This window comes from Capra hircus, chromosome 9, assembly GCF_001704415.2.
Source record: "Capra hircus breed San Clemente chromosome 9, ASM170441v1, whole genome shotgun sequence".
NCBI classification, from domain to species: domain Eukaryota; kingdom Metazoa; phylum Chordata; class Mammalia; order Artiodactyla; family Bovidae; genus Capra; species Capra hircus.
This window is the reverse complement of record NC_030816.1, coordinates 47,783,126-47,807,300: the sequence shown is the minus strand read 5'-3', so window position 1 is coordinate 47,807,300 and position 24,175 is coordinate 47,783,126. Positions and strand designations below refer to the sequence as shown.

General features: G+C 43.7%; 1 protein-coding gene across 2 annotated transcripts in view; it reads right to left on the bottom strand.

The window, feature by feature from the left end:
- MDN1 (midasin AAA ATPase 1) overlaps window positions 1–24,175 on the bottom strand; it is a 144,868-nt gene that overhangs the window by 35,972 nt on the left and 84,721 nt on the right. For both annotated transcript variants that reach the window (XM_013966483.2, XM_018053145.1), the window contains exons 51-72: window positions 23,877–24,009; window positions 22,452–22,567; window positions 21,527–21,660; window positions 18,723–18,880; window positions 18,393–18,513; window positions 17,827–18,037; window positions 17,229–17,460; window positions 16,851–16,977; window positions 16,028–16,198; window positions 14,197–14,411; window positions 13,425–13,812; window positions 12,324–12,433; window positions 11,010–11,715; window positions 9,577–9,738; window positions 8,850–9,123; window positions 7,900–8,135; window positions 7,240–7,335; window positions 6,518–6,612; window positions 6,140–6,261; window positions 5,420–5,566; window positions 4,471–4,580; window positions 334–407 (exon numbers count right to left, since the gene is read on the bottom strand). In XM_013966483.2, coding sequence (XP_013821937.2) covers window positions 334–407; window positions 4,471–4,580; window positions 5,420–5,566; window positions 6,140–6,261; window positions 6,518–6,612; window positions 7,240–7,335; window positions 7,900–8,135; window positions 8,850–9,123; window positions 9,577–9,738; window positions 11,010–11,715; window positions 12,324–12,433; window positions 13,425–13,812; window positions 14,197–14,411; window positions 16,028–16,198; window positions 16,851–16,977; window positions 17,229–17,460; window positions 17,827–18,037; window positions 18,393–18,513; window positions 18,723–18,880; window positions 21,527–21,660; window positions 22,452–22,567; window positions 23,877–24,009 — 4,138 coding nt within the window. The remainder of the gene's footprint in view (window positions 1–333; window positions 408–4,470; window positions 4,581–5,419; window positions 5,567–6,139; window positions 6,262–6,517; window positions 6,613–7,239; window positions 7,336–7,899; window positions 8,136–8,849; window positions 9,124–9,576; window positions 9,739–11,009; window positions 11,716–12,323; window positions 12,434–13,424; window positions 13,813–14,196; window positions 14,412–16,027; window positions 16,199–16,850; window positions 16,978–17,228; window positions 17,461–17,826; window positions 18,038–18,392; window positions 18,514–18,722; window positions 18,881–21,526; window positions 21,661–22,451; window positions 22,568–23,876; window positions 24,010–24,175) is intronic.

Genomic DNA, 24,175 nt, shown 5'->3' with positions numbered 1-24,175 from the left:
TTTTGGGTTTTTTTCAAGGAAAAAGCACGGCAGGTATTCTAATCTCAACTGAAGCCAGGAATGGTGGGATCACTTGGCTGAAGGTGAACAGATGGTGGAGGACTCGACCGTCAGCAGCACATAGCCCACTCTGCCTCGAGACACATCAGTTCCTCCCCCAGTGAGACTGCTTTGGGTGGGAGGGGTCGGTGCTGTGCAGCCAGCAGAACAGTCTAGTGTTTTTTCAGCAAGTTTAAGGTAGCACAAGTCAGGCCTTTGTAACAATGTAATCATGCTCTCTACCATTCAAAAATTCTGAGTTTTGGCCACTCCCTGTTTTAAAAGATGAATTACCTGTGTGTCTTTTCCACAGACTGCTTAATAGACCAGAAGCTGACATCATTCCACTTGGATATCTTAACAAATTCCTGTAAGATAAATGAAGCTCAAGGAAGGGCTTTACAAAGGTGGTGTCATTCTATTTCTTTCTAGATCACCCATGTGATGACCGGAGCTCTCTTCATCCCTAACCCAGGACAGCGTGTCAATGAGCAAGTAAAACAAGTCTAATAAAGGGACATGTGTTTGTCTCAAAGCAATGGAAAAAAGTGCTGCTACAAGGCCAGGGCCGGCGGCTGGGAGGAGCATCCCGAGGAGCGGTGGCTGCGCAGGCGCAGGAGGGCCTAGAGGAGCTATCCCATGTTGAAGGTTAGGAACGCGGCGGTAAGGAGATACCCCTCGACCAAGGTAAGGAGCAGCAGCTGTGCTTTGCTGGAGCAGCCGTGAAGAGATACCCCATGCCCAAGGTAAGAGAAACCCAAGTAAGATGGGGGGTGTTGCAAGAGGGCATCAGAGGGCAACACACTGAAACCATACTCACAGAAAACTAGTCAATCTAATCACACTAGGACCACAGCCTTCTCTAACTCAATGAAACCAAGTCATGCCTGCGGGGCAACCCAAGACGGGCGGGTCATGGTGGAGAGGTCTGACAGAGCGTGGTCCACTGGAGAAGGGAATGGCAAGCCACTTCAGTATTCTTGCCTTGAGAACCCCATGAACAGTATGAAAAGGCAAAATGATAGGATACTGAAAGAGGAACTCCCCAGGTCATTAGGTGCCCAATATGCTATTGGAGATCAGTGGAGAAATAACTCCAGAAAGAATGAAGGGATGGAGCCAAAGCAAAAACAATACCCAGTTGTGGATGTGACTGGTGATAGAAGCAAGATCCAATGCTGTAAAGAGCAATATTGCATAGGAACCTGGAATGTCAGGTCCATGAATCAAGGCAAATTGGACGTGGTCAAACAAGAGATGGCAAGGGTGACCGTCTACATTCTAGGAATCAGCAAACTAAAATGGACTGGAATGGGTGAATTTAACTCAGATGACCATTGTATCTACTACTGCAGGTAGGAATCCCTCAGAAGAAATGGAGTAGCCATCATGGTCAACAAAAGAGTCCAAAATGCAGTACTTGGATGCAATCTCAAAAATGACAGAATGATCTCAGTTCATCTCCAAGGCAAACCATTCAATATCACAGTTATCCAAGTCTATGCCCCAACCAGTAACGCTGAAGAAGCTGAAGTTGAACGGTTTTATGAAGACCTACAAGACCTTTTAGAACTAACACCCAAAAAAGATATCCTTTTCATTATAGGGGACTGGAACGCAAAAGTAGGAAGTTAAGAAACACCTGGAGTAATAGGCAAATTTGCAGAATGAAGCAGGGCAAAGACTAACAGAGTTTTGCTAAGAAAATGCACTGGTCATAGCAAACACCCTCTTCCAACAACACAAGAGAAGACTCTACACATGGACATCACCAGATGGTCAACACCGAAATCAGATTGATTATATTCTATGCAGCCAAAGATGGAGAAGCACTATACAGTCAACAAAAACAAGATCAGGAGCTGACTGTGGCTCAGATCATGAACTCCTTATTACCAAATTCAGACTGAAATCGAAGAAAGTAGGGAAAACCGCTAGACCATTCAGGTATGACCTCAATCAAATCCCTTATGATTATACAGTGGAAGTGAGAAATAGATTTAAGGGCCTAGATCTGATAGATAGAGTGCCTGATGAACTATGGAATGAGGTTTGTGACATTGTACAGGAGACAGGGATCAAGACCATCCTCATGGAAAAGAAATGCAAAAAAGTAAAATGGCTGTCTGGGGAGGTCTTACAAATAGCTGTGAAAAGAAGAGAGGCAAAAAGCAAAGGAGAAAAGGAAAGATATAAGCATCTGAATGCAGAGTTCCAAAGAATGGCAAGAAAAGATAAGAAAGCCTTCTTCAGCGATCAATGCAAAAAAACAGAGGAAAACAACAGAATGGGAAAGACTAGAGATCTCTTCAAAAAAATTAGAGATACCAAGGGAACATTTCATGCAAGGATGGGCTCGATAAAGGACAGAAATGGTATGGACCTAACAGAAGCAGAAGATATTAAGAAGAGGTGGCAAGAATACACAGAAGAACTGTACAAAAAAGATCTTCACGACCTGGATAATCATGATGATGTGATCACTCATCTAGAGCCAGACATCTTGGAAAGTGAAGTCAAGTGGGCCTTAGAAAGCATCACTACGAACAAAGCTAGTGGAGGTGATGGAATTCCAGTGGAGCTGTTTCAAATCGTGAAAGATGATGCTGTGAAAGTGCTGCACTCAACATGCCAACAAATTTGGAAAACTCAGCAGTGGCCACAGGACTGGAAAAGGTCAGTTTTCATTCCAATCCCAAAGGAAGGCAATGCAAAAGAATGCTCAAACTACCGCACAATTGCACTCATCTCACATGCTAGTAAAGTAATGCTCAAAATTCTCCAAGCCAGGCTTCAGCAATACGTGAACCATGAACTCCCTGATGTTCAAGCTGGTTTTAGAAAAGGCAGAGGAACCAGAGATCAAATTGCCAACATCTGCTGGATCATGGAAAAAGCAAGAGAGTTCCAGAAAAACATCTATTTCTGCTTTCTTGACTATGCCAAAGCCTTTGACTGTGTGGATCACAATAAAATGTGGAAAATTTTGAAAGAGATGGGCATACCAGACCACCTGACCTGCCTCTTGAGAAATCTGTATGCAGGTCAGGAAGCAACAGTTAGAACTGGACATGGAACAACAGACTGGTTCCAAATAGGAAAAGGAGTGTGTCAAGGCTGTATATTGTCACCCTGCTTATTTAACTTATATGCAGAGTACATCATGAGAAACGCTGGGCTGGAAGATACACAAGCTGGAATCAAGATTGCCGGGAGAAATATCCATAACCTCAGATATACAGATGACACCACCCTTATGGCAGAAAGTGAAGAGGAACTCAAAAGCCGCTTGATGAAAGTGAAAGAGGAGAGTGAAAAAGTTGGCTTAAAGCTCAACATTCAGAAAAGAAAGATCATGGCATCCGGTCCCATCACTTCATGGGAAATAGATGGGGAAACAGTGTCAGACTTTATTTTTTTGGACTCCAAAATCACTGCAGATGGTGACAGCAGCCATGAAATTAAAAGACGCTTACTCCTTGGAAGAAAAGTTATGAGCAACCTAGATAGTATATTCAAAAGCAGAGACATTACTTTGCCGACTAAGGTCCGTCTAGTCAAGGCTGTGGTTTTTCCTGTGGTCATGTATGGATGTGAGAGTTAGACTGTGAAGAAGGCTGAGTGCCGAAGAATTGATGCTTTTGAACTGTGGTGTTGGAGAAGACTGTTGAGAGTCCCTTGGACTGCAAGGAGATCCAACCAGTCCATTCTGAAGGAGATCAACCCTGGGATTTCTTTGGAAGGAATGATGCTAAAGCTGAAACTCCAGTACTTTGGCCACCTGATGCGAAGAGTTGACTCATTGGAAAAGACTCTGATGCTGGGAGGGCTTGGGGACAGGAGGAGAAGGGGATGACCGAGGATGAGATGGCTGGATGGCATCACGGACTCGATGGACGTGAGTCTGAGTGAACTCTGGGAGATGGTGATAAACAGGGAGGCCTGGTGTGCTGCGATTCATGGGGTCGCAAACAGTCGGACATGACTGAGCGACTGAACTGAACTGACAATCAGTATGTTGCTGTGTACTCTAGCATAAACTGGCATTGGTTCCACAATCACTGAAAGTATCAAATATAGGATTCTTATTACCCGCCAGCACCGCCACAGCCCACAGGCTGACACCAGCTGGCGCTCCTCTGAGGTGGAAGAGGGAGCCACCCACAGGCTGCGACTGGGGAGTGGGCCCTAACAGTGCCCCTAGGTGCCTCTGATGGGTGCCACTCCACAGAACCCTCACACACGTGGCCAAGGCACCAATGGAGCCAATGCCACAAAACGCAAAACCTGCCATCCTGCTTGGCTGGTGCTATGCTCCCCTCCGTTCCTCAGAGCTCCTGTTTCACTGTTAATCGGATTGAAAAACAGAACTGAAAAACAATTTGCTGCTTTTGTTCTCCCAAGAGTGATTATGACTGCTGTTCATCTTACTTTAAGCTCTTTTTCCAGGGGGGAACGAAGTTCCACAATTTTGGCCTGGACCCGGTAGAGGAATTGCTTGTAATAATGGTACAAGTTCCACAGAACACTGCAAAGTGCATCTGGAAGAAAGGAAAAGGAGATGAAAACACACGTGCTGCTGGCTTCTCCCTCGGGGCTGCACACTCCCTCATTACTCGCTGGGCCACGACATCACAGCAGAGCACCCACGGATTATGTAACAGCTCGTCGGGGAGCCGGGCTTAGCGGTTCCCAGAAATGCAGGCTGCCAACACTACCCCTAGTCTTTTCATTTCAGTCTGCAGTGGATATTTTCTTTAGTCGCACTTTCGTTCTTAAAGAAGGCATACTCAGATGTTCTACCAAACTCACAATTTCCAACTCTTTCTCAGAATCTTACTGTAAAGTCAGCAGAAACCAAGCCTGTCTTAAAAGATGGCATAGTAAGAGCTCACCTTGACTACTCATTCACGTAAATCTATACCTCACAGTGACACTTTTATCTAAACTGCTGTGGTCAGGGATGGTAACTGACAGTAGAAGTTTTATGTGCAATTGCTTGATACGTGGCAGTGCTCTCCTGAGATCAAAGAACCTAATTATAGCCTGGATCAAGCAGAAGCTTAGCGGGACATATGCACCGTCTAGACAGACAGACGCGCTGCCTCAACATGCCAGCTCCTAGGATCTGCATCTGTTGATTTACCGCTGCCACAGTTCACTAGCAGGGATTCAATTATAACCAGTCTGCACTTGATTTCAGTGTTTTCCTCTTTATCTTACCTGAAGCACATTATAGTAAAAGACAACTGAAAGCGTCTTGTTTAAAATCTGGTATGCAATAAGACACCTGTCTCACAAATTCAAAGCCTAATCATTTTAACAGCATAGGGTAAAATTAAAGAAAAAATATTTTATACACACATATGTATATCCTTACCTTTTCCTTCGACTTGTGGCATCAGCAAGACATGACAATGGAAAACCAGTAACATCTGAAGTCGTATGTGGAACTCCCCCAGTGAGGATCCTTCAATAAAGGCTTGTAATGTGCTGACCAGCAACATCAGGGTCATCTGTTTGTCATCTTCAGAGATTCAAAGAGGAAAACACACGTGTCTGCAACCATCACTCAGTGTCATACTGCACACAGTCTACTATGAGATCCCCGAGGGACACCAGTTAATGTGAAGTTTGGAGCAAGGACCACAGCTACATTTCAAGCTGGTTTAAAAATGGCAGCTGCACTAGCAGTATGTGTGAAATGCACTCGTGGCAAACGAGGAAACTGAGTTATGAGGCCCTTGTTCTAAGCATGAGGTGAAACCCTTTTAACTCAAGCATTGTAACTACTACCTACCAAGACAGAAACTTCCTCTCTGACTTGTCTCACAGAGAATAAGGAAATCTTATCTGACAACTAGCTCTCTGGACTCTGGATAAGTCACTTTAGCCTCTCTGACTGTCATCGTTATTCTCAGTAAGAAAAGAACTACCCAGCTTTTTCGGCTGACCTCTGGGGAATACCAGCAGTCACTTAACACGTCCTGTGTGAAAGCAGTGGGTGGAGGAGAAGGGAGCAGTAAATCCCAGACTCTGCAGCCCTTCAAGCTTAGCCTGGACCCTCTACATACGCAGGGAACTCACGGTCAGGAGTTACCTTCCTGCTCCTCTGTTTGCTCCTGCATGTGCTTCTCCAGCATCTGGTAGATGGAGAACCAGTGCTTGGTGGATTTCTCAGTGTGGCGCTTCATGGTATTATCCAGACTCATGGACCAACAGCTGAAATGTGGGAGAGGCCAAGGAGGCATGTAAGGAAACCCACTCACATATGTGAAACCTCGGAGGCAGGAGCTAAACATTCACAATTCTCTCCTCCTAAATGAAGATGGAGAAGCTGCCAGTCTGCTGCCTCAGAATGCATGCCGTTGTCTGGTCTCCAGCTGACACATGACATCAACTCTGAAGAAACAACCCGTCCAAAGACCATGTCCCTACAATGTAAGTTCAGGAGGGAGAGTGACAAATGATCACTCACTTCAGTTCCAGTTTACGCCAACGGATGATCAACTGACTGACCAAATCAAGATGTTTCCGCAGAGACAGGGCTCGACTTGCATTCTCCTCCCAATCCTGACGAGACACAGAAGAAATTCACTACAGCATTATTCAGTCCCCTGATCACCTTCTCCCTCAGGAACATCCTTGGTTTTTCTTAAGCAGAGACCACTGGGACCTTAAACAACTTCTATACTCATGTACCAGGTGGTGCTAGTGGTAGAGAACCCACCTGCCAGTGCAGGAGACATAAGAGACATGGGTCTGCTCCCCGGATCAGGAAGATCCCTTGGAGGAGGAGATGGCAGCCCACTCCAGTTGTCTTGCCTGGGAAATTCCATGGACAGAGGAGCTTGGTGGGCTTCAGTCCGTAGGGTCACAAAGAGTTGGACATGACTGAAGCAACTTAGCACGCATGCACACACCAACGCATAACCATCCTAACTAACCTCCAGCTGAGCAAATAGCACAGGATTTGGAGACCTGAGTCTGAATCTCTGTATTGTTAGTCACGTGACCCCCTTAAAGTCCAGAGCCCTAATCTGAAAATCAGGGGAGCACCAGCCACTTCAGAGGCTATGAGAGGACTGAGGGGGTGAAGAGTGCAGACACCCAGCCACTCTGAAGGCTGACTCAAACAATAAGAGAATCTCTTCAGGTGATGACAAACTAAAATGAGGACTAGAGAGAGAATCCTCTTACCTGTGCCTTTGCCAGAAGGATCTCTAAGCCATTCAGGAACTTTGAGATGGGGCTGGAAAGTGGGAAACTACAGATTCGGTCCATTACAACCAGCAGCTGCAGTGGGGAGAGAAAAAGATCTGGGCATGCTCACGGGACTATCAACTGCCCACAGTCACAGGGTACTGAAGACAGGCCTGTTTCACGCAAAGACGCTGCTTCACAAGCACCCATGAATGCTGTGGGTAAAACTCCAGGGCTGCGCATCCTGCCCAAGATAAACACTTTCTCTGCTGTATTACTCTGGAAGTGAGACTGAGTTTGATAAGGTAATTGCTATTATTACTCTGTTATAAGTTATTACAGAATTAGCTGAAGATCACAGAACAAGGGTCTGAGTTAAAACTACCAAGCTTGAAAGAGCCAGACCCTTGTTTACATAAGGATGTGTCTGAATAAAGAGCAACACAGCAGCATTTCATATGTGGATGGCAAACCCTGAGCAACAGATAAAGTAAGTGGAACCTCAAACACCATTCACAAGCAGCATTACAAATGTGAATATTTATCCTACAGGAAATAGTGCCTCCTTGAACCGTGTTCTGTAAAACCTCTGTGTCACCACTGTGCAAGTCAATGCACCTGGGACAATGAGAAGCCACGTCCCCACCACCGCCCTACCTGCTCAAGCGCTGGGTGCTCCGGCCAATCCTGCAGCAGCCGGTGAACAGCCTCTGAGAAGCCTTGAAGCACAGGCTGGCAGTGTCGAGCTTCTGGGATGTTGGGGTGATGGTAGAAGTCATAGGGCCCGTCAGGCTTCACCATCAGATCTGAGGTCGCTTCCCCAAAGAGAGTGTTATGGGACAGGGTGCAGGCCAGAAGTTGGCTGCCCAAGAGTTGGTCATTCAGCTCAACTCCTGTGAAGTTATTAACAAGATCACAGTAAAGTCGGTGTTAAGTTAAAAGATGTTGGAAACATACACAGAAACAAAGAATGACTGGGACTGAATGAAGCAGACGTTGCAATGCCACTCACCCCCAAAGCAACACAAGCCCAGGAGACTGTGACTCTGATATTAAGTGGTCACCAAAACCTGCCAAGTTTCAGGATACACAGATCCTGCCTCCACATAATCAAAGAGGGTGCAGTTTGGTTTGAAGGATTCAAATTCCCAGTTTTGGGGGCTCTTCTTGGTAGAAATGAAAGCTTCTTTCCTACTTGCATGGAGCAAATCATGAGGTTATGTAGGAAACTGCATCAAACCATACCCTGTGAAATTAATTTCTGAGTTCCCGGGCTACTCCCAGAAATACATGCTTTCATTAGAAAAGCACCAAAGCTGTTAGAGGGAAATTAGAAATAACGTGGAGAAACAAGACCATTAAAACTAATAGCGTATCCTTACTTTCTTAATCCCTTTAACCCAAAGTATTCAAAGGATGAGAAACCATGGTTATGGCAGAATTTTAAATCGATTTTGGAATTAGCTTTAAGTCCCTTAAGTTAAGGAAACACCATCAATTCGAACTTAGTGAAAACAGGGAGGTAGCAGTTTTAATTGTTCCAGAAGCAGCAATCACATCAACTCATTCTGATTTCCCAAGAGCTAAAGAGAAGTAAACCACCATACCCATCAGGGGGTAGAAGTGTGTCACGAGAGATGCCCCCGTCTGGTAGCAGGACAGAAACAGGCTGAGGTACTGCTCTGCCCCGTGGGGCGGCGGACTCTGCTGGTACCAGAGGGACCGGGCGAAGCCGAGGCACAGCTGCTGGTGGATGCGCATCACAGCCTGCATGGAGCTCTGTGACAGGACAGCGGGGCCAGGGGTGGTGGCCTCCTCTTCTTGCCCACCTGAAGGTCCCTTCTCCTCTAATGTGGGTTCTACCAAAATATCTGCGAAGTCCTGTAAATAACATTAGAGCAATTGAACTTGTGAAAATAAAAATCCAGTTCTGATCAGACTAAAAGCAATGGGGAGGGATGGAGTGTGAATGATCAAGAAGATGAAGTAGCAAATTATGTGCATTAAGAAGTTATTTCAAAAATTACAAAACCATTCAAAGGGAATGTAACAGCACCTAACAAAGTGTTGCAGCCAGTTATAGAGTAAATCCTAAGAGTTCTCATCACAAGGAAAAAAAATTTATTTTATTTTATATCTATATGAGTGATGGGTGTGCACTATACTTATTGTGGTAATCATTGCATGGCAGAGAGAAGTCAGATCATTATGCTGAGCACCTTAAACTCAAACAGTGCTGTGTGTTAATTATATCTCAGTAAAACTGGAAGGGGAAAAAAAAACCCCAACCATTCACAGGTGAGGTGTGTGGCACCAGGGAAGCACACTGCCCACCTTCTCGTGCAGTGGGAACTGGCTCCTGAAGGCCCGCTCTTCCTCCTCCTCCTCGCTCAGGGCTGTCCTGGGAGTCCTGCCCCGGTATCTGTACAAGCTGCTTTCCTGCTCCGCCTTCTCCTGGGCTATGCGTTCCTGCTCATCCCACTCATTGATGATTTCCTGAAAAATCACACATTCCAGCAGAAGCTTGTTTGCCTTTGCTCAGGCACTTATAGTGAACAAAGCCAGGATTTGTTATTTCTTCATTTCTCATGAAAACAAAACACCAGGGTTCAAAAACAAATCAATGACAACATCCAAGAAACTAAAGTCCATGTAGCAGAGTAAATGGGCTTTGTTTTCAAACTATGTATCTGTAGCAAACTGATTTTCCTAAATTCTCCCTTGCTGTATTGTTACAATTTTGCAGGCGTGAAAATCTGCAGGACTGGGGACCTGCTGAGGCGTGGGTGGTGCTCTGTATTAGGGGTCAGCAAAGTGGGCATGTGATGCAGACTGCACTTGCCAGCACCTCAGGGAGATGGATGGCCCATGGGCTGGGAAAAGAGAAAATAGTCTGGGGACTGGGTGTTCTTGGGGAACCAATCAGGCAAAACGGCCACACCTTACCAGACATTTCCTAAATCCCCTACCACCTCTGCTGCTGCGTCGCTTCAGTCGTGTCCGACTCTGCGATCCCAGAGACGGCAGCCCACCAGGCTCCCCCATCTCTGGGATTCTCCAGGCAAGAACACTGGAGTGGGGTGCCATAAAGCCCTTTAAGTATTGAGGAGGACCGAGGACATGAGCATCCTCCATTCAGGAAGACAGTCTGTATCAGAAGCCTAAGCAAGCAGTTAAGCTTTGTCTCAGCAGTTCTGCTTTCTTGAAATTTTACCAAAAAATCTTGCTTTAAGACTTTTCTTAAAATGGCACTGGTTTGGGTTTTTTCCTCTTCTAAATTAGCAAAAAGACTTTACATACAAATGTAAATATTTAGTGATAGGAATATACCAATGTGCTAACAGTTCATATGGTTCATATGGCTTTAAGTGGCAGAATCTAACAATTTGGCTTATACTTATTCTTTTAACTGTCTACAATCAGAACAAATTGCTTTTGTTGGTAAGGGAGAAAAGCAGAAGTTATTTTCTTAATGTTAATAAAAGTTGATATCAATACATGGCAAAACCCATTGTAAACAAATTCAACACCAACAAACTAGGAGAGACCATCTGCAATGTGCATCAGGCACAAAGGACTGACATCACTAATAATTTTTTGGTCTCTCAAAAACTAACAAAGGCCCCTAAACCTGACAATTAAATGCGAAAAAGCAAGAAACATCTACTTGATCCCCACTCCCTAACCACAGGATCTCATCTACGTCAGGCACAGCAAGTGTCCTGCAGGCACCCTGCTTGTGTCCCTGGCCGCCTGCTGGGGCTCACCTGACATGCATGTCTGAAGAGCTGTAGGGCCCGCTGGTCTAGCTCTCCCTTGCACAGCACATGGGAGCGCAGGTATAGGAGGGCGTTCAGCAGCAGCTGTTCTCGGCTTGCACAGGGGCTCTGACCCTTCTCTTCCAGCTCCCATCCTCCCGAGCGCTTGAGCATCAGCTTGCTGAGGCCACGCAGCACCTCCTCAGACTTCACAGAGCACAGAGCGTCTGCATGGGCATAGTAGGTAGGGAAGGCAGGGCCCACCGATGGGAAAGCCAGCAGGGATGTGGCCAGGGACCCCAGCCTGTCTGAGCCAGCCAGGCCACCCTGGAGCGAGGCATGGACCTCGCCCGCCACCAGCCGCATGCCGTGCTGCAGCTGCAGGATGGAGGCCTGCAGCGGGGCCGTGGCGTCTGGATACAGGGCAAACTCCTCGGCCAGCCGCCTCCGGAACTGGTGGTGCGACTGCTGCCAGGAGGCCTCCTCCTTCAAAAGGTTCTGGGCCACCTGGGCGGCCCGAGGTCCATCCGAGTGCAGGGCCTGCAGGAGCCGCGTGAGCAGATCCTGAACGGCGGTGGCCTGGGCAATGCTGCTGACGTAGTGGTGGATTTCCTGCACCAGGGCCTCATATGTAGGCATCGGGGGCCGGCAGGCCTGCTTCTTGGACAGGCTGCAGATTAAGTTCTCCAGCTGATCAATTCTCTGGCGAAGCAACCTAAAGGCAAATCAACACCACATGCAAATTCCATCAGAGGAAAAATAACAAATCTAGACTAAGCTCTTAGGAAACAGAAGGAAAGCATTTCAGCTTCTGAGGCATACAATGATGATATCCTGACATTTACAATGAGAATGGATTATACATCTACAGCATTTACCGTGTGTAACCCATGTTGTCAAGCACTTTGGATGTACATCTCATTGAAGTAGGCACTATTATCCTGCTTTTACAGACAGGGCACTGAGGTGTAAGGCACTGAGTGGTCTACCCAAGGTCTGAAGCTGGTGGAACTCAGAACCCACTAAATAGTACTTCCTAAGGTAACAGATCCCTTGGTGCCCGTCATCGCACCCAAGTCCTTCCACACTGAGAGAAAGTTCTGCTTTCAACCCTCCTGGCTCCATATAAGTCCTCCCCCTCCTTTCACAGAGTGTATTTTTCCTGATTGTAACTGTGGCTTTGGGATCTACTTGCTAATAGAGCTCACAGATGTAGATCATAACCTCAGGTTAACACTGCGATTACACTGCAAAATGTCTTTTTAAAAAGAAGATTCTAGCTGATAATCCCAAGTTCAAATAATCATCACTCTACAGTGTTACCTGATGTGAGGGTGAGAATGACTGAGGATGACTTCATCTTCCAGGTCTCTTCCAGTCTGCAGCTGGAATGAGAGGCTCCGGGTCTTCCACTCACACTGTAGCTGGTGTAACTAGCAGAAAAGGAGAGACTGGTTTGCTGCACCCAGCTAGGACCAGGCCTGAGACACACAGCCCTGAGGGAGGGTCGCTCCCTGGATGGAAGGAACCTGGGCTCCTGAATGACCCAACGGTTGGGGGGGTGGGTTCTGCTCCACTAATCTGGACCCCTCACCTCAGAGCTGTCAGGTGAAATGAAACTATCTTATTGATGCCAATGAACTACTGAGTCTGCTATAGCAGCCTGCCCTTCACCCCAACTAATTTAATTTTCCTTCCTCAAAATATAGGTCTAATATATCACTATTTAACATACTCAGTTCCTGAGTTTGGTTGGGAGTTCAAATAGCAAGAAGTACCTCACATTATCTGAATCTACCTAATTCTTGAGTTTTGGATAACAAACATCAACAGTTCAAAACCTAAGGTCTACTCGTTGTTTAGCCACCAAGTTGTGTCAGACTTTTTTGTGACCCCATGGACTGTAGGCCCCCAGGCTCTTTTGTCCATGAGGATTCTCCAGACAAGAATACTGGAGTAGGTTGCCATGCCCATCTCCAAGGGATCTTCCTAATTCAGGGATCGAACCCACATTTCCTGTGTCTCCTGCATTGGCAAGACAGATCCTTTACCGCTGAGCCACCTGGGATGCCCTTAAGGAATACTATACCCAGTCTAAAGAAGTTACTCAAATCCAAATATCCAAAACTTAATCTAGGTAGAGGGATCCAGATGGTGAGGGATACTATGAGTGTCTAGGAGAGCCTATCTATCGGTGGCATATAGCCAGCATGGTGGTTATATAACCCCTCGTGGTGTCTGACTCTACTCGGAGGAACCCACAGACAGGACATCACAGTCTACAGAACACACTCCTGGGATGTCACAGGGTAGCTTATGCACAGTCCCCTGTGCTCTGAGCATCCAGAGGGAGTGAAAGGAGTAATACACTAAGCAAAGCCAGCGAGTCAGAATGCAGCCCACATTCCAACCCTCCCTCCATACCTCTTCCTTGGCGTACTTGAGCTTGTACTCCCTCTTCACGGCGGGGTCAAAGCGCGCCTGGGGAAGCCAGGTCTGGATCTGGAGCAGGCCCAGGCTCACCCACAGGCTCCCACGGCGGGCTGGCTCGGGCAGGTCACGCTTGCCCTCCACCTCCCCGAACAAGTGGCGCAGAGAGGTAAGCAGGAGGCACAGCAGCTCCTTGGGCAGCGCCTCCTGCCTGGCCAGGTCCCCAAGAGTCTCACCTACGTGCTGGAAGGCCTGGCTATCCCTGAGCAGCAGCTGCCTGCAGTTGTGCGCATGCTCTTGCTGCCGGGGCTCAGGGAGCAGCTCCGCCAGGCTGGCCAGATGCCAGCACAGCACCAGGCCCTGGAGCTGGGAATCAGTGCGTCTGTGGGGACAAGGGAGCACTTACTGGGGTCTGCACTGCAGTCACCGGCATTCCTTTCTTACACTAGTGTTCGTTCTTCCAGAAAACAGCGAGGCAGACTACACTGCTCTCCAGACTACACCTGGAGATGAATTTCTAGTCTCAATCTGATATGGTTTTCTAGGCACCGCCCTCTTGGTGACAATACACTGACAGCTGGCAGAGGGACTGGCCAGCTCATAGCAGTCTCTGTTATGGACTGAAAACCTGCTCATTCAGCCAAAAAACACCTTTCCTCCACCCACCGGAAATAGCCACTACCCAAGCAAGCTCTGACCAAGGTCCCCATAACACACCCTGGAGGAAAGATGGGAGCTGTACTGTCTACCCAGGGAGAGGGGATACCTGAACTCTGCCACCACCGGGACAGCCATGTTGGTCCAGAGCATTGAGCTGACATCCTGGAGCTGCTGGCACCTCTCGACCCACTCCCCTAGGGTGACATGCGAGGACGACAGGATGGGGAGGCCGCTCACATCCCAGGGACTTGCTCTACAGCTGCTGGTCACGATCTCAAAGCAGCATTTGGAGAACACGGCTCTACTGAGACTGCCAGGACCCTGAGGGAGAGAGAGGAGTCAAGTTAACTTTTAGAAATTAACTAACAGGGTTTCAACAAGCAGCACTGGGGCACCTCAGGTTGTCAGGAACAGGTAACCATAATCCTGAGACAGGACCAGACTGGCAGAGTCGGGTCGGGTGCAGTGGGCCCTTGAAAGACTCCATTCTCTATGAACGAAGAGCAGGGGTAGCTTTTGTCAAGCAGAAGAAAACCCCTCACACCTGGACATCAGCAAGACCACTTGTGTGGCAGGGCTGGGGGCACACTGCAGGAAGCTGAGACTTGGAGGCAGGGGAAGGTGCTGGAAGACAAACAGACGAGCCAGGGACAAGCCTCTGCTTCCTGGACTGTTAATCTGGGACACAGGAACAGTGTCCATGACAACAGGTTAGGGGTGAGACCCACAGGAAAGCAAACCTCGACTGCATGCAACTCCTGGTGATCCATAAGGCTTGACACTAAAGGCTTTGAGATGTCTTATACTAAAGCAATCAGTTTTGATACAGGAATGGAACAGAGCTGAGTCCTACATCCATGAAAACTTGTGGGAATAGACTACTGTGTCAGAAGTAGCATTTCAAATAAGATGGAAAGAATGAGCTAGGTGAAACTAGTATTGTTAATACTGCTTTTGGATATATTTGTTTGTAGAAGATAAAAAACGTACATCCCTACCTCACAAAAGAAGATATTCTGATGAGACTGACATAAACATAAATATGAACAAATGGTTTTTAACTCTATGGGTAGTGAAGAAATACTTATTTAAAAGCATATCAAAGCCAGAAAGTAGAAAGTAGCTGGTGTATTTGAAAACTATAAAACGCGTGCAATATAAGAAAACATCTTCAAGCCTGTGAGACAACAGAACACTAGAAATATATTTCCAACCATGTTAGGTGAAGGTTTAATATGCATAATATATAATGAGATCTTCATTAATAAAATGACATTTAATGATTCTTTTTAAACAAAATGGGCAATAAACATGACTGGAAAATTCAGAAAAAGAAATAAAAACCAACAATATACATATGTAAAGATGCTCTATCTCAACAAAAATCAAAGGAGTACAAATTAAAACAAGTTCTAAAGTGAACGACTGGTAATAATTCAAAGTACTAATGACACAAGTGGGGCAAAGATATGGAAACACAGGATATGAGAAGTGATCCCTATTTCATGGCTTCCCTCTTCACCATCTCCTAGCAGAAAGAGTGAAAAACAAAACCTACTTCCCTAGATGTTCTGAGAAGATATATAAATCTCTTTAAATGTGCAGACACTTTGGCCACAGGTTAAATCCCAAGCCTCATCACAATCCATGGAAACAGCAGACAAGTAGACCAAGGCTTATACAAGGGTAGCTGATGCAGGGATGCTTGCTACAGGAAGCAAGAGGATAGGCAAGAAATCTCAGTGCTTACCAATAAGAAAGTGATAAAATGCTTTGCAGCACAGCAGTACAGTGGACTATCTTAGAAAGAATAAGCTGGGTGATAGGTGCAAATTTTCATGACATACTATGTGAACCAAGGAAGTAGCCTTGCTTTTGATTACACAAGAGAAATTTTTTCTATTGTCAAACATTTTTATAATTTTCTGCCAACAAACCTTTAACGTGGGGTCCAGAAGAGATCTGGGTGTCTCCTTCTGCTGTTCACCAGGCAGAGGGTTCCACGTCAGCCAGTACTCTGGATGTGTGGTCACGGTGCTGCTCCAGAAAGATGTAAATGTGGAATTAAATAACTCAGACCACAAAGAGATCCTTTCTTCAGCAGTCATCTAGAGATAAAGAATTAACCAGATAAGAGAGTATTCGAGAAAGATTCTATAAATCCAGTTATAAGGTCTCTGCCTTGTAACATCATCCAGAACTAACATGGATTTAAAGATTATTAATCCTAATGTTTCTGATTTTCTGCCACCCCAATCATCTTAGTCACATTATTTAACCTATTTATCCCTGGATAAAACATGAGATCTGATTTTGTAAGAGTGCATGTGAAAATGTAATGAAAATAATCACATAATTATGTATCAAAATAAATGAATAAAACATTATCCAAAAAAATTTAAGGTTGTACTAATGAAATAATAGTAACTACAATTTACCATTATTCATATTCAACAAGTTACTCTCTATGGAAGAGTAAAAAACACTGATAATACATTTTTGAACAAATAAAATAAAAATTAGCAAATATTTTAGCCTTATTTAACTGGGAACCAAATGGAATGAAACTGTGATAAGAGCAAGGAAATGTCTAGAATATTACTGCAAAAAACATTCAAAGTTCTCCCCTTTGAAACTTTATTCAGAAAAGATTAGTTTTACAACATGCAATTTTTAAGATTATTCTGCAATGTTCTGCAACCAGTGTGCCACAGAAAATCTAATCAGTTCACAGTGCAAAGGATTTTGACTGATTTTTACCTTTTGATGGTGCACTAAGGACCAAAAGTCTCGAAGCTCTTGAGGAGCAACTGGTGTGTGCTTAAGACAAAATGTGATGTGATGGCTTATCTCCTCATCTATCTGAGGCTGCTGGTGTTTGCTTGACCTGCTCAAGAAATAGAGAGGGGGAGTGAGCTGCAGGCTTTCCATGAACTATTAGAAAACTGCTATGGAAGGGGAGATGCAACACACACAAAATAGGCAAAGAATCAAGAATTTTTAGCTTTCCAAAGTGGCAAATGACCTCCCTCTGCTTCAGCAACTACTCCCCCTCAAGAAAAGGCTGTGCTTTGTTTTAAATGTAGAATACACAGAATAACCTTCCAAGAAAATAAGCTGCCCTGAAGGATGGCTCACCTTTTCAGACAAGCCTGTGTCATAAAATCAGCTGTGACTTTATACTGCCAAAGCATAGCCAGGTATTCCATCACAGGCCACAGTTGAACACTCCTGGTGAGCTGGATTAAGCAGCTAAAATCTGGCTGCGACAGGAAGGAAGCTTCACTGTGCTTCTTCTCCAGAAAACCAAGTGAAATTCCTCTGGCTTTTAGTTCTAAATGCTGAGCATTCACAAGATTCTTCAATGTATCTGGACAAAAAGATACACAGCAGTCAGTGGTCAGGCTCAGATTCCCAACAGCCAGTTATGTGACTATGAGCTTAACTTGAGTTCAACTTTACCTGAACTTGAGTTTCTCATGTGTTAAATAATACTATTAATACCTACACAATTACAATGACAGAATTAAATAATGTATGTAAAGTTTAACCTTATGCCTGACACTTATTTAGTGGTCGCTATAGTATACGGGGCGGGGGGCAGGGGGGCGGGAATAGAAGGAGAAGAATATCTAAGGGAGAACTTCTTAAAACTTACTGACAAAGAAAAAGAAAAAAACAACAACTTATTGGCTGCAGAGGACATGCTTAGAACCACTGTCAGCTAGCCACACACCTGAATCGACATCTTCCAGAATATTAGCTCGGAGGACCAAACCCCAGGCCCGGAGGAGACTTTTCTTTAATGTCCCTTCAGATGCAACCATTTGGAGCCGACTAATGTCTTCCTGCCATCCACTCTCCCCAAGAGCAGGCATCCACTCTCTGATGGTAAGAGCTTTGTTAAAGACCTTCAGTTGTGAAAAACACTCTATGACCAGCTCGTCCTGAAACAATAAAACCCAGGAGAGCCTATTACAGAGGAGAAAAGTGGTTCTCTTTAGAAGCCTATTCATGTATGAAAAAGTTTTAATGTTTCCTCGATGCTTCTACAAACATAAAGTTGGTTTACTCCTGTTGCTCTAAGGATATTTTACAGTAATAAAGTTAACAGTCTGCTCAACCTTAAAAGTCTCAAGACTAAGTAAAACAATAACACTTAACAAATCAGTAAATAGTGCTCACTGAACATTCAAAAATTTGCAGGCAGGGCTGAGTCTAGTTGAATGGCAGTGCCCACATTCCAAGAGAGCTTCAGAAGAGGTCAAACCTTTGTGTTTACTACATGCTTCCAAATTGTACCTTAAAAGGGAAGGGTCGTCCCAGGAACTTCTGCAACTTCTTTACACCTGCGAATCCACCAGTTGGGCTCTCCAGGCAATTCTGAATATGTTCTGAAACAGTCTGAATCTCTCTGTAGTATCTTTAGCAGAGGAGATAAAAGGGTAGAAAGGAGGTGAGTAAAAGGGGAAGTGCTGGATATTAAGGGGCACTGTATATACTTTATACTAGATTTACATTCACTGACAAGTCAAGGAGGGAGCAAACCAAAGTAAGTAAGAAGAAACACAGTTCCTTTCCAAACATCAATCCTGTAGATACTGACGCTGTTTCTCTAGATATGAGTCTTACTTGTCTTCATGGTTCATCAGGAGTTGGGGGATCCGACAGACCAAATGTTTTAAAACCCAGTGCCAGTGAAGGGCGAGCAAGGCCAGGCCCGAGGCATCTACTTTTACTGTGTCGGCCACAGTCCAAAACCGGTCACGCCACCGCACAGAACCCAAGATCTAAAAACAAAGCAAATCAAGACTGCTCACAAACATCTCACAGTAAAGGACACAAAACACAGACATTAATTGTTCACCAATACGCAACATATACATGTTAAAGATCTAGCAATTGACTGGAATATTTTTTGGGATATTAAAGCAGTCAGAGAGGCAAAGATCTTTCGTCCTATTACTGGAAGTTCAGAGCTATTGAGGAAAATAGAATCACTGGGTCATGTGGTAAGTGTACACCCAATGTTACAAGAAATCACAACTTGCTTTACAAAGAAGCTGCACTATTTTGAATCCCAACCAGCAGTGTAGGTGGGTTTCAGTTTTTAACCTTAGTCATTCTGGTGAGTGGAACTGCACTGTGGTTTCAATTTACATCTTGATAACTAATGATACAGAAAATTTTCCAAGTTCTCAGTGGGTATTCATTATCTTCTGAGAAGCATCTATTCAAATTCTCTTGCTCCTTTTTAAAACTGGGCTATTACTTTGGTTTAAACAATTTATATACAATTTATAAACAATGTCTCCTAGTGTTTTCATTTTCTTAAAGCTGTCTATCAAGAACCATTTTTAATTTTGGCAAAATTGAATTCATTAATTTTTCTTTTTTGAAGAACGCCCTGAAATCTTTGCCTATCCTCAAGCTGTGAATATTTTCTATGTCTTCTTTTAGAGGTTTATTAATTTTTGCTTTTAGACATAGCTCTATAATCCATTTTGATGTTAACTTTTCTGACATAAGGCAGGAATAAAGGCTCATATTTATAATATCAATATCTAGTTTTTTCATCACCATTTGTTAAAGAGCTGTTTTCCTCATTAAATTCACCATATATTAATATTTGAGGGTCTATTTCTGAATTCTCTTTTATTTCCTTAGTCTATGTCTATCCTTATGACAATAACTACTGTTTTCATTAATGTAGTGTTGTAGTGCAAAAATCAGGTACTCTATGTTTCCAACATTGCTGTTCTTCTAATTATGCATTTTTATGGCAAAGTAGTCTCCAGATTAGTTATAATCTTTCCAGTTTTGTGATGTCAAAGCTATTTTCAAAATAATATATTATTTGTGCTCTTTACTATGGTGACATCTGCACTGATGGTACCAAAAAAAAAGGGCAGGGGCTGGGGCGGCAGACAAACTCTGACTGGGTGTCTGGCAAACAGCATGTAGAAAATGAATGAAGTCAATCTGTCAATTCAAAAAAGCAAGATTGCCGAAAATAAAACTCAAAACTTTAAGAGCTTGACAAATTCCCAATACTTAAAAGATTTTCTGATAACATCTGTGGTAATTTTTCAAGAGTATGACTTAATTTATATTGGAAAATGAAATGTGCCAACATTTGGAAGGTCTGATAACTCACACAATACTTTCCACATTACCAATGCACAAGCTGCAAATTTACACAAGGGTAACAGGCAAGGATAAAGTCCATCCAAAGTGTATGCCAGGCCAGTGAATTTAACACAGGACAAGATCACTATGTTTTCAAATTCCACACAATAAGTAACCTTTACAAAACTATCACTTGTCAAGCTGAGGTACAGGATCAAAGGACATCCACAATTACACGGGAATGTTTATTAAACTAGCCTTCACTTTCTAAGCTCTTAACAACATGAAATAGAGGTCAGCTTCTCTTCACAAACTTCAACCCATACAACATACCGTGAGAGCAAATCAGGGACAGGTGTGAGAAACCGGCTTTCCTTCTCTTAAGCCAGACATGAAGAGATTTGTAGAAATGTAACATAGTTCCATTCTTGATTTTTGTTTTGGAAAATGGTTTTTTCATTAAAAATGTTAACATGAATTTGTTACTGGGTTTTTAAACAGACTAACACATAATTTTTTACATTTCTCAGATTTATTTCCTAATACAGTACATATACATGTAACCACATAAGCAAAAGTTCTTTGAGATTTGGGGATGGGGAGGAAGAGAGGGGGGTCTTGAGACTAAAAAGTTTAAGACCTACAATTCTAATTTATCACAATTATTGGAATAATCTGGATTCAATCCCAGTTTAGTCCACATGTGACAATCATGTCTAAGAAGGCTTAAGTGAACTAAAATATAACTGTTAAAATTATGATTTTTAGCAACAAGTGGATGGACAAGTAAGTTATAGTATGTATACATTCAATGGACTATTGGCAATAAAAAGGAATCAACTGAGACACAAAACAATATGGATGTATCTCAAAATGATTTTAAATGAAAGTGGACAGATAAAAACAATATAAAATGCCAGAAATAGAAATATAAGAGCAATATAAAATGCTGTAGTAACAGAAAGCAGATCAATGGATACCTGCTAGAGGTGGAGGGCAGAAAAAAGGAAGAGAAAACAAAAGACAAAAGGTTTGAGGGTGATGGACGGGTTCAATGCCACGACTGTAGGAATGGCGTCACACGTACACACAGGTCAAAACATAAACTTGTACACTTTAAACATGTACGATTTATTATCTCAATTACACCCTGATGCAGCTTTAAAATATGTGTATCTATTTAAATTCACAAGAACAATTTCTCAAATAATACTGGACACATGACTATACTGAAGTTAGTTGTTCCCCTAAAAATCTTTGTGCCAAGAAATATGTCACTTAAAAGAAAAACAGGTACATCTCCTCACCTCGTTAACACCGGCATCAGACACCATGCCCTGAGAGGACTGTACCCAGAGTAGGATTAATGCATCACAAAGCTCAAAGAAAGCAGCAAGATTGACCACGATTTCATGGGGCAGGTTGTGATAGCTCTCTGGATCTTAGAGTCGGTATAAATAAGAACATTCAATCAGTTTTAATTTTGTAGACATTTTCTAAATTAACAGCAGTCTAGAACTTAACATTACCCTCAGTACAAAGGTCAAGGTCAAAGTTGAAAGCAAATCTTTGCCTAGTAAGTTAGCAAGTTAGGCATATATACGTAGAGATGTTCATGTCTCAATTTTTTTTATTTTTATTTTTTTCAGTTTTTTAAAAAAAGCATTTGTTTAAATACAAAACAAATTCTAAGATATTACATATATGACCAGATGGATAGATAACAGGAAGATATGAGAAGATATAAATGAATCTCTACTATTAACAGCAGCTACTGCAGGAGTAAACTTTTTCCGTTTTTATGCTTCTACAGTTTGAATATCTTCCAAGAAATACCATTATCTTTTCAATTGAAAAAAAAAAAAAAAGGAAGGAGGAAGAAAAGAACCCATAATCAAATGCTTATGAGCTCTTACTTTTCAGCCAAGAGACCAGGTCTCACGCTCTGGCTCTGCTACTTGCTAGAGATGTGACCCAGACCATCTCTGTGCCTCCCTTTCCTCACTCAAGAGACTCACCTCATGGTGGCCAAATAAATAAATAAATGAATAAATGAGATCAAGGACATGTAAAAAAGTACTTAGTCAAAGATACTGAGTAACGGAAGATGTCAAAATCAGGCCACCAAGTCAAAAGGAATCAGTAGCATGGCCACACCTGAGGAACCTCTCACCATCAGGAACATCATGCAGCCAGATGTGTAACAGAAGAAGGTAAAAGCAACATCCTTACCTTTATGGAATTCAAAGGACATTCTCAAAACACTGTTTCTTAACTTTTTGCCACCAACAGAAACCAAATTTGCTTCAGTAAAAATCCGTTTTTCCCGGTCGAAATATATGATGGTCCTGAAATGAGATTCCACAATTAACAAACAGTGATCAGTTCATAATACTTATCATAGCCTCTACCTGCTGAATCCTAAGAACCCTTGGAATATCAATTTCCCTCAGTGTGTCACTCCCCTCAGGCCTCTGCAAATTCTGGATTAGAGAGATGGGCAGTGACAAAGATGACAACTAAGCTGGCGGGGAGGAAGGCAGAGGGCTCGGTAAACTGCCCGGTCCCACTGTGTTGCTCTGCCATGGTCTGACAAGCTGCACTGTGGACTCTTGACACTGGCCATCATAGGGAATTCCCTGGCAGTTCAGTGGCTGGGACTCGGTGCTTTCACTGCTATGACCCAGGTTCAGTCCCTGGTCAGCAAACTAATATTTTGGAAGCCTCTCAGTGCAGCAACTCCCCACCCAAAAATACCCCAAACCAGCCATCATACAATTAATCTGCAATGGTAGAAGTTACCTGGGGAGGAGGATGAGGGAGTTGCTGGGGGGAAGGGACAAGGGGTCCTCTGAGGTGTTACTATGTATCACACGAGCGAGTTCACTTTGTGAAAATTCATCAAAACGATATATAGTCATCATTAGTGGCACTTTTCTGTAATGCATGTTATACCTCAGTTACAAAATTATTTCTCTAAATCTCTTACACTGATGGACAGTTAAAAAGTATTACTGGTCATTACATTAAACAGTGAGGAATGACTTGTAAAACAATTATGTAAATTTATACTATATGTGACTATGTACGGAGACCTTCACCATTTGATGGGACAGATGGTTGAGGAAAGAACTTGTGAAAACGCAGGAAGCTATTGGAAATCTCACAGGAAACAGTGGAAACACAGCTATCCTGTGATAAAAGATTAATCATAAAACAAATCCCACTACTGATACTTCCCAGTGTATCTATTAATAAGCACCCTGTTAAATTATTAAGAATCTGCCAATTCAAAGGCACTAGGACATCATGGTCAGAATGACTTTTCGCTGTGCATTGAGCTTGAAGGAGAGGTGGTAACAAAGGCGATCACGTCAGACGCTCAGCACTCCTCAGATTCAGAAAATTAAATACACATAAACAGTATTCTTAGGCAATGTGGGTTCGATCCCTGAGTTGGGAAGATCCCCTGGGGAAAGAAATTGCAACCCACTCCAGTATTCCTGCCTGGGCAAATTACATGGACAGAGGAGCCTGGTGGGCTACAGTCCATGGGGTCACAAAAGAGTCAGGCATGACTTAGCCATTAAACAACAATTTGTAGAGTCACAGGGTACAGTGAGGCAAACAGTGCCCACAATAGTAGGCTTCACCTACTTGTTTGCTACAGACTCTAAAAGGGCAAAGAGCTGCTCAGGCTGGTCTGTCTGTGGGTCAAAGTCCATCGCATTTCTGATGATGTCCACAGCCTGCATGTTCCATCGGGGATCCAGAGGGATCACGGATTCATCTGGTTTAAGGAACAAAAGAAAAGGTAGAATTCTGGAGTTAAACTCTCTGTCTGGCAAATTTCACTGTTTTACTTTGATCACATAGGAGAGTCTTGCTGGGGAAGAGAAATGGAAATGGTTCAATCCGTGACAGTTCCAAAACCAATGCATTCACTTGCTCAGGTC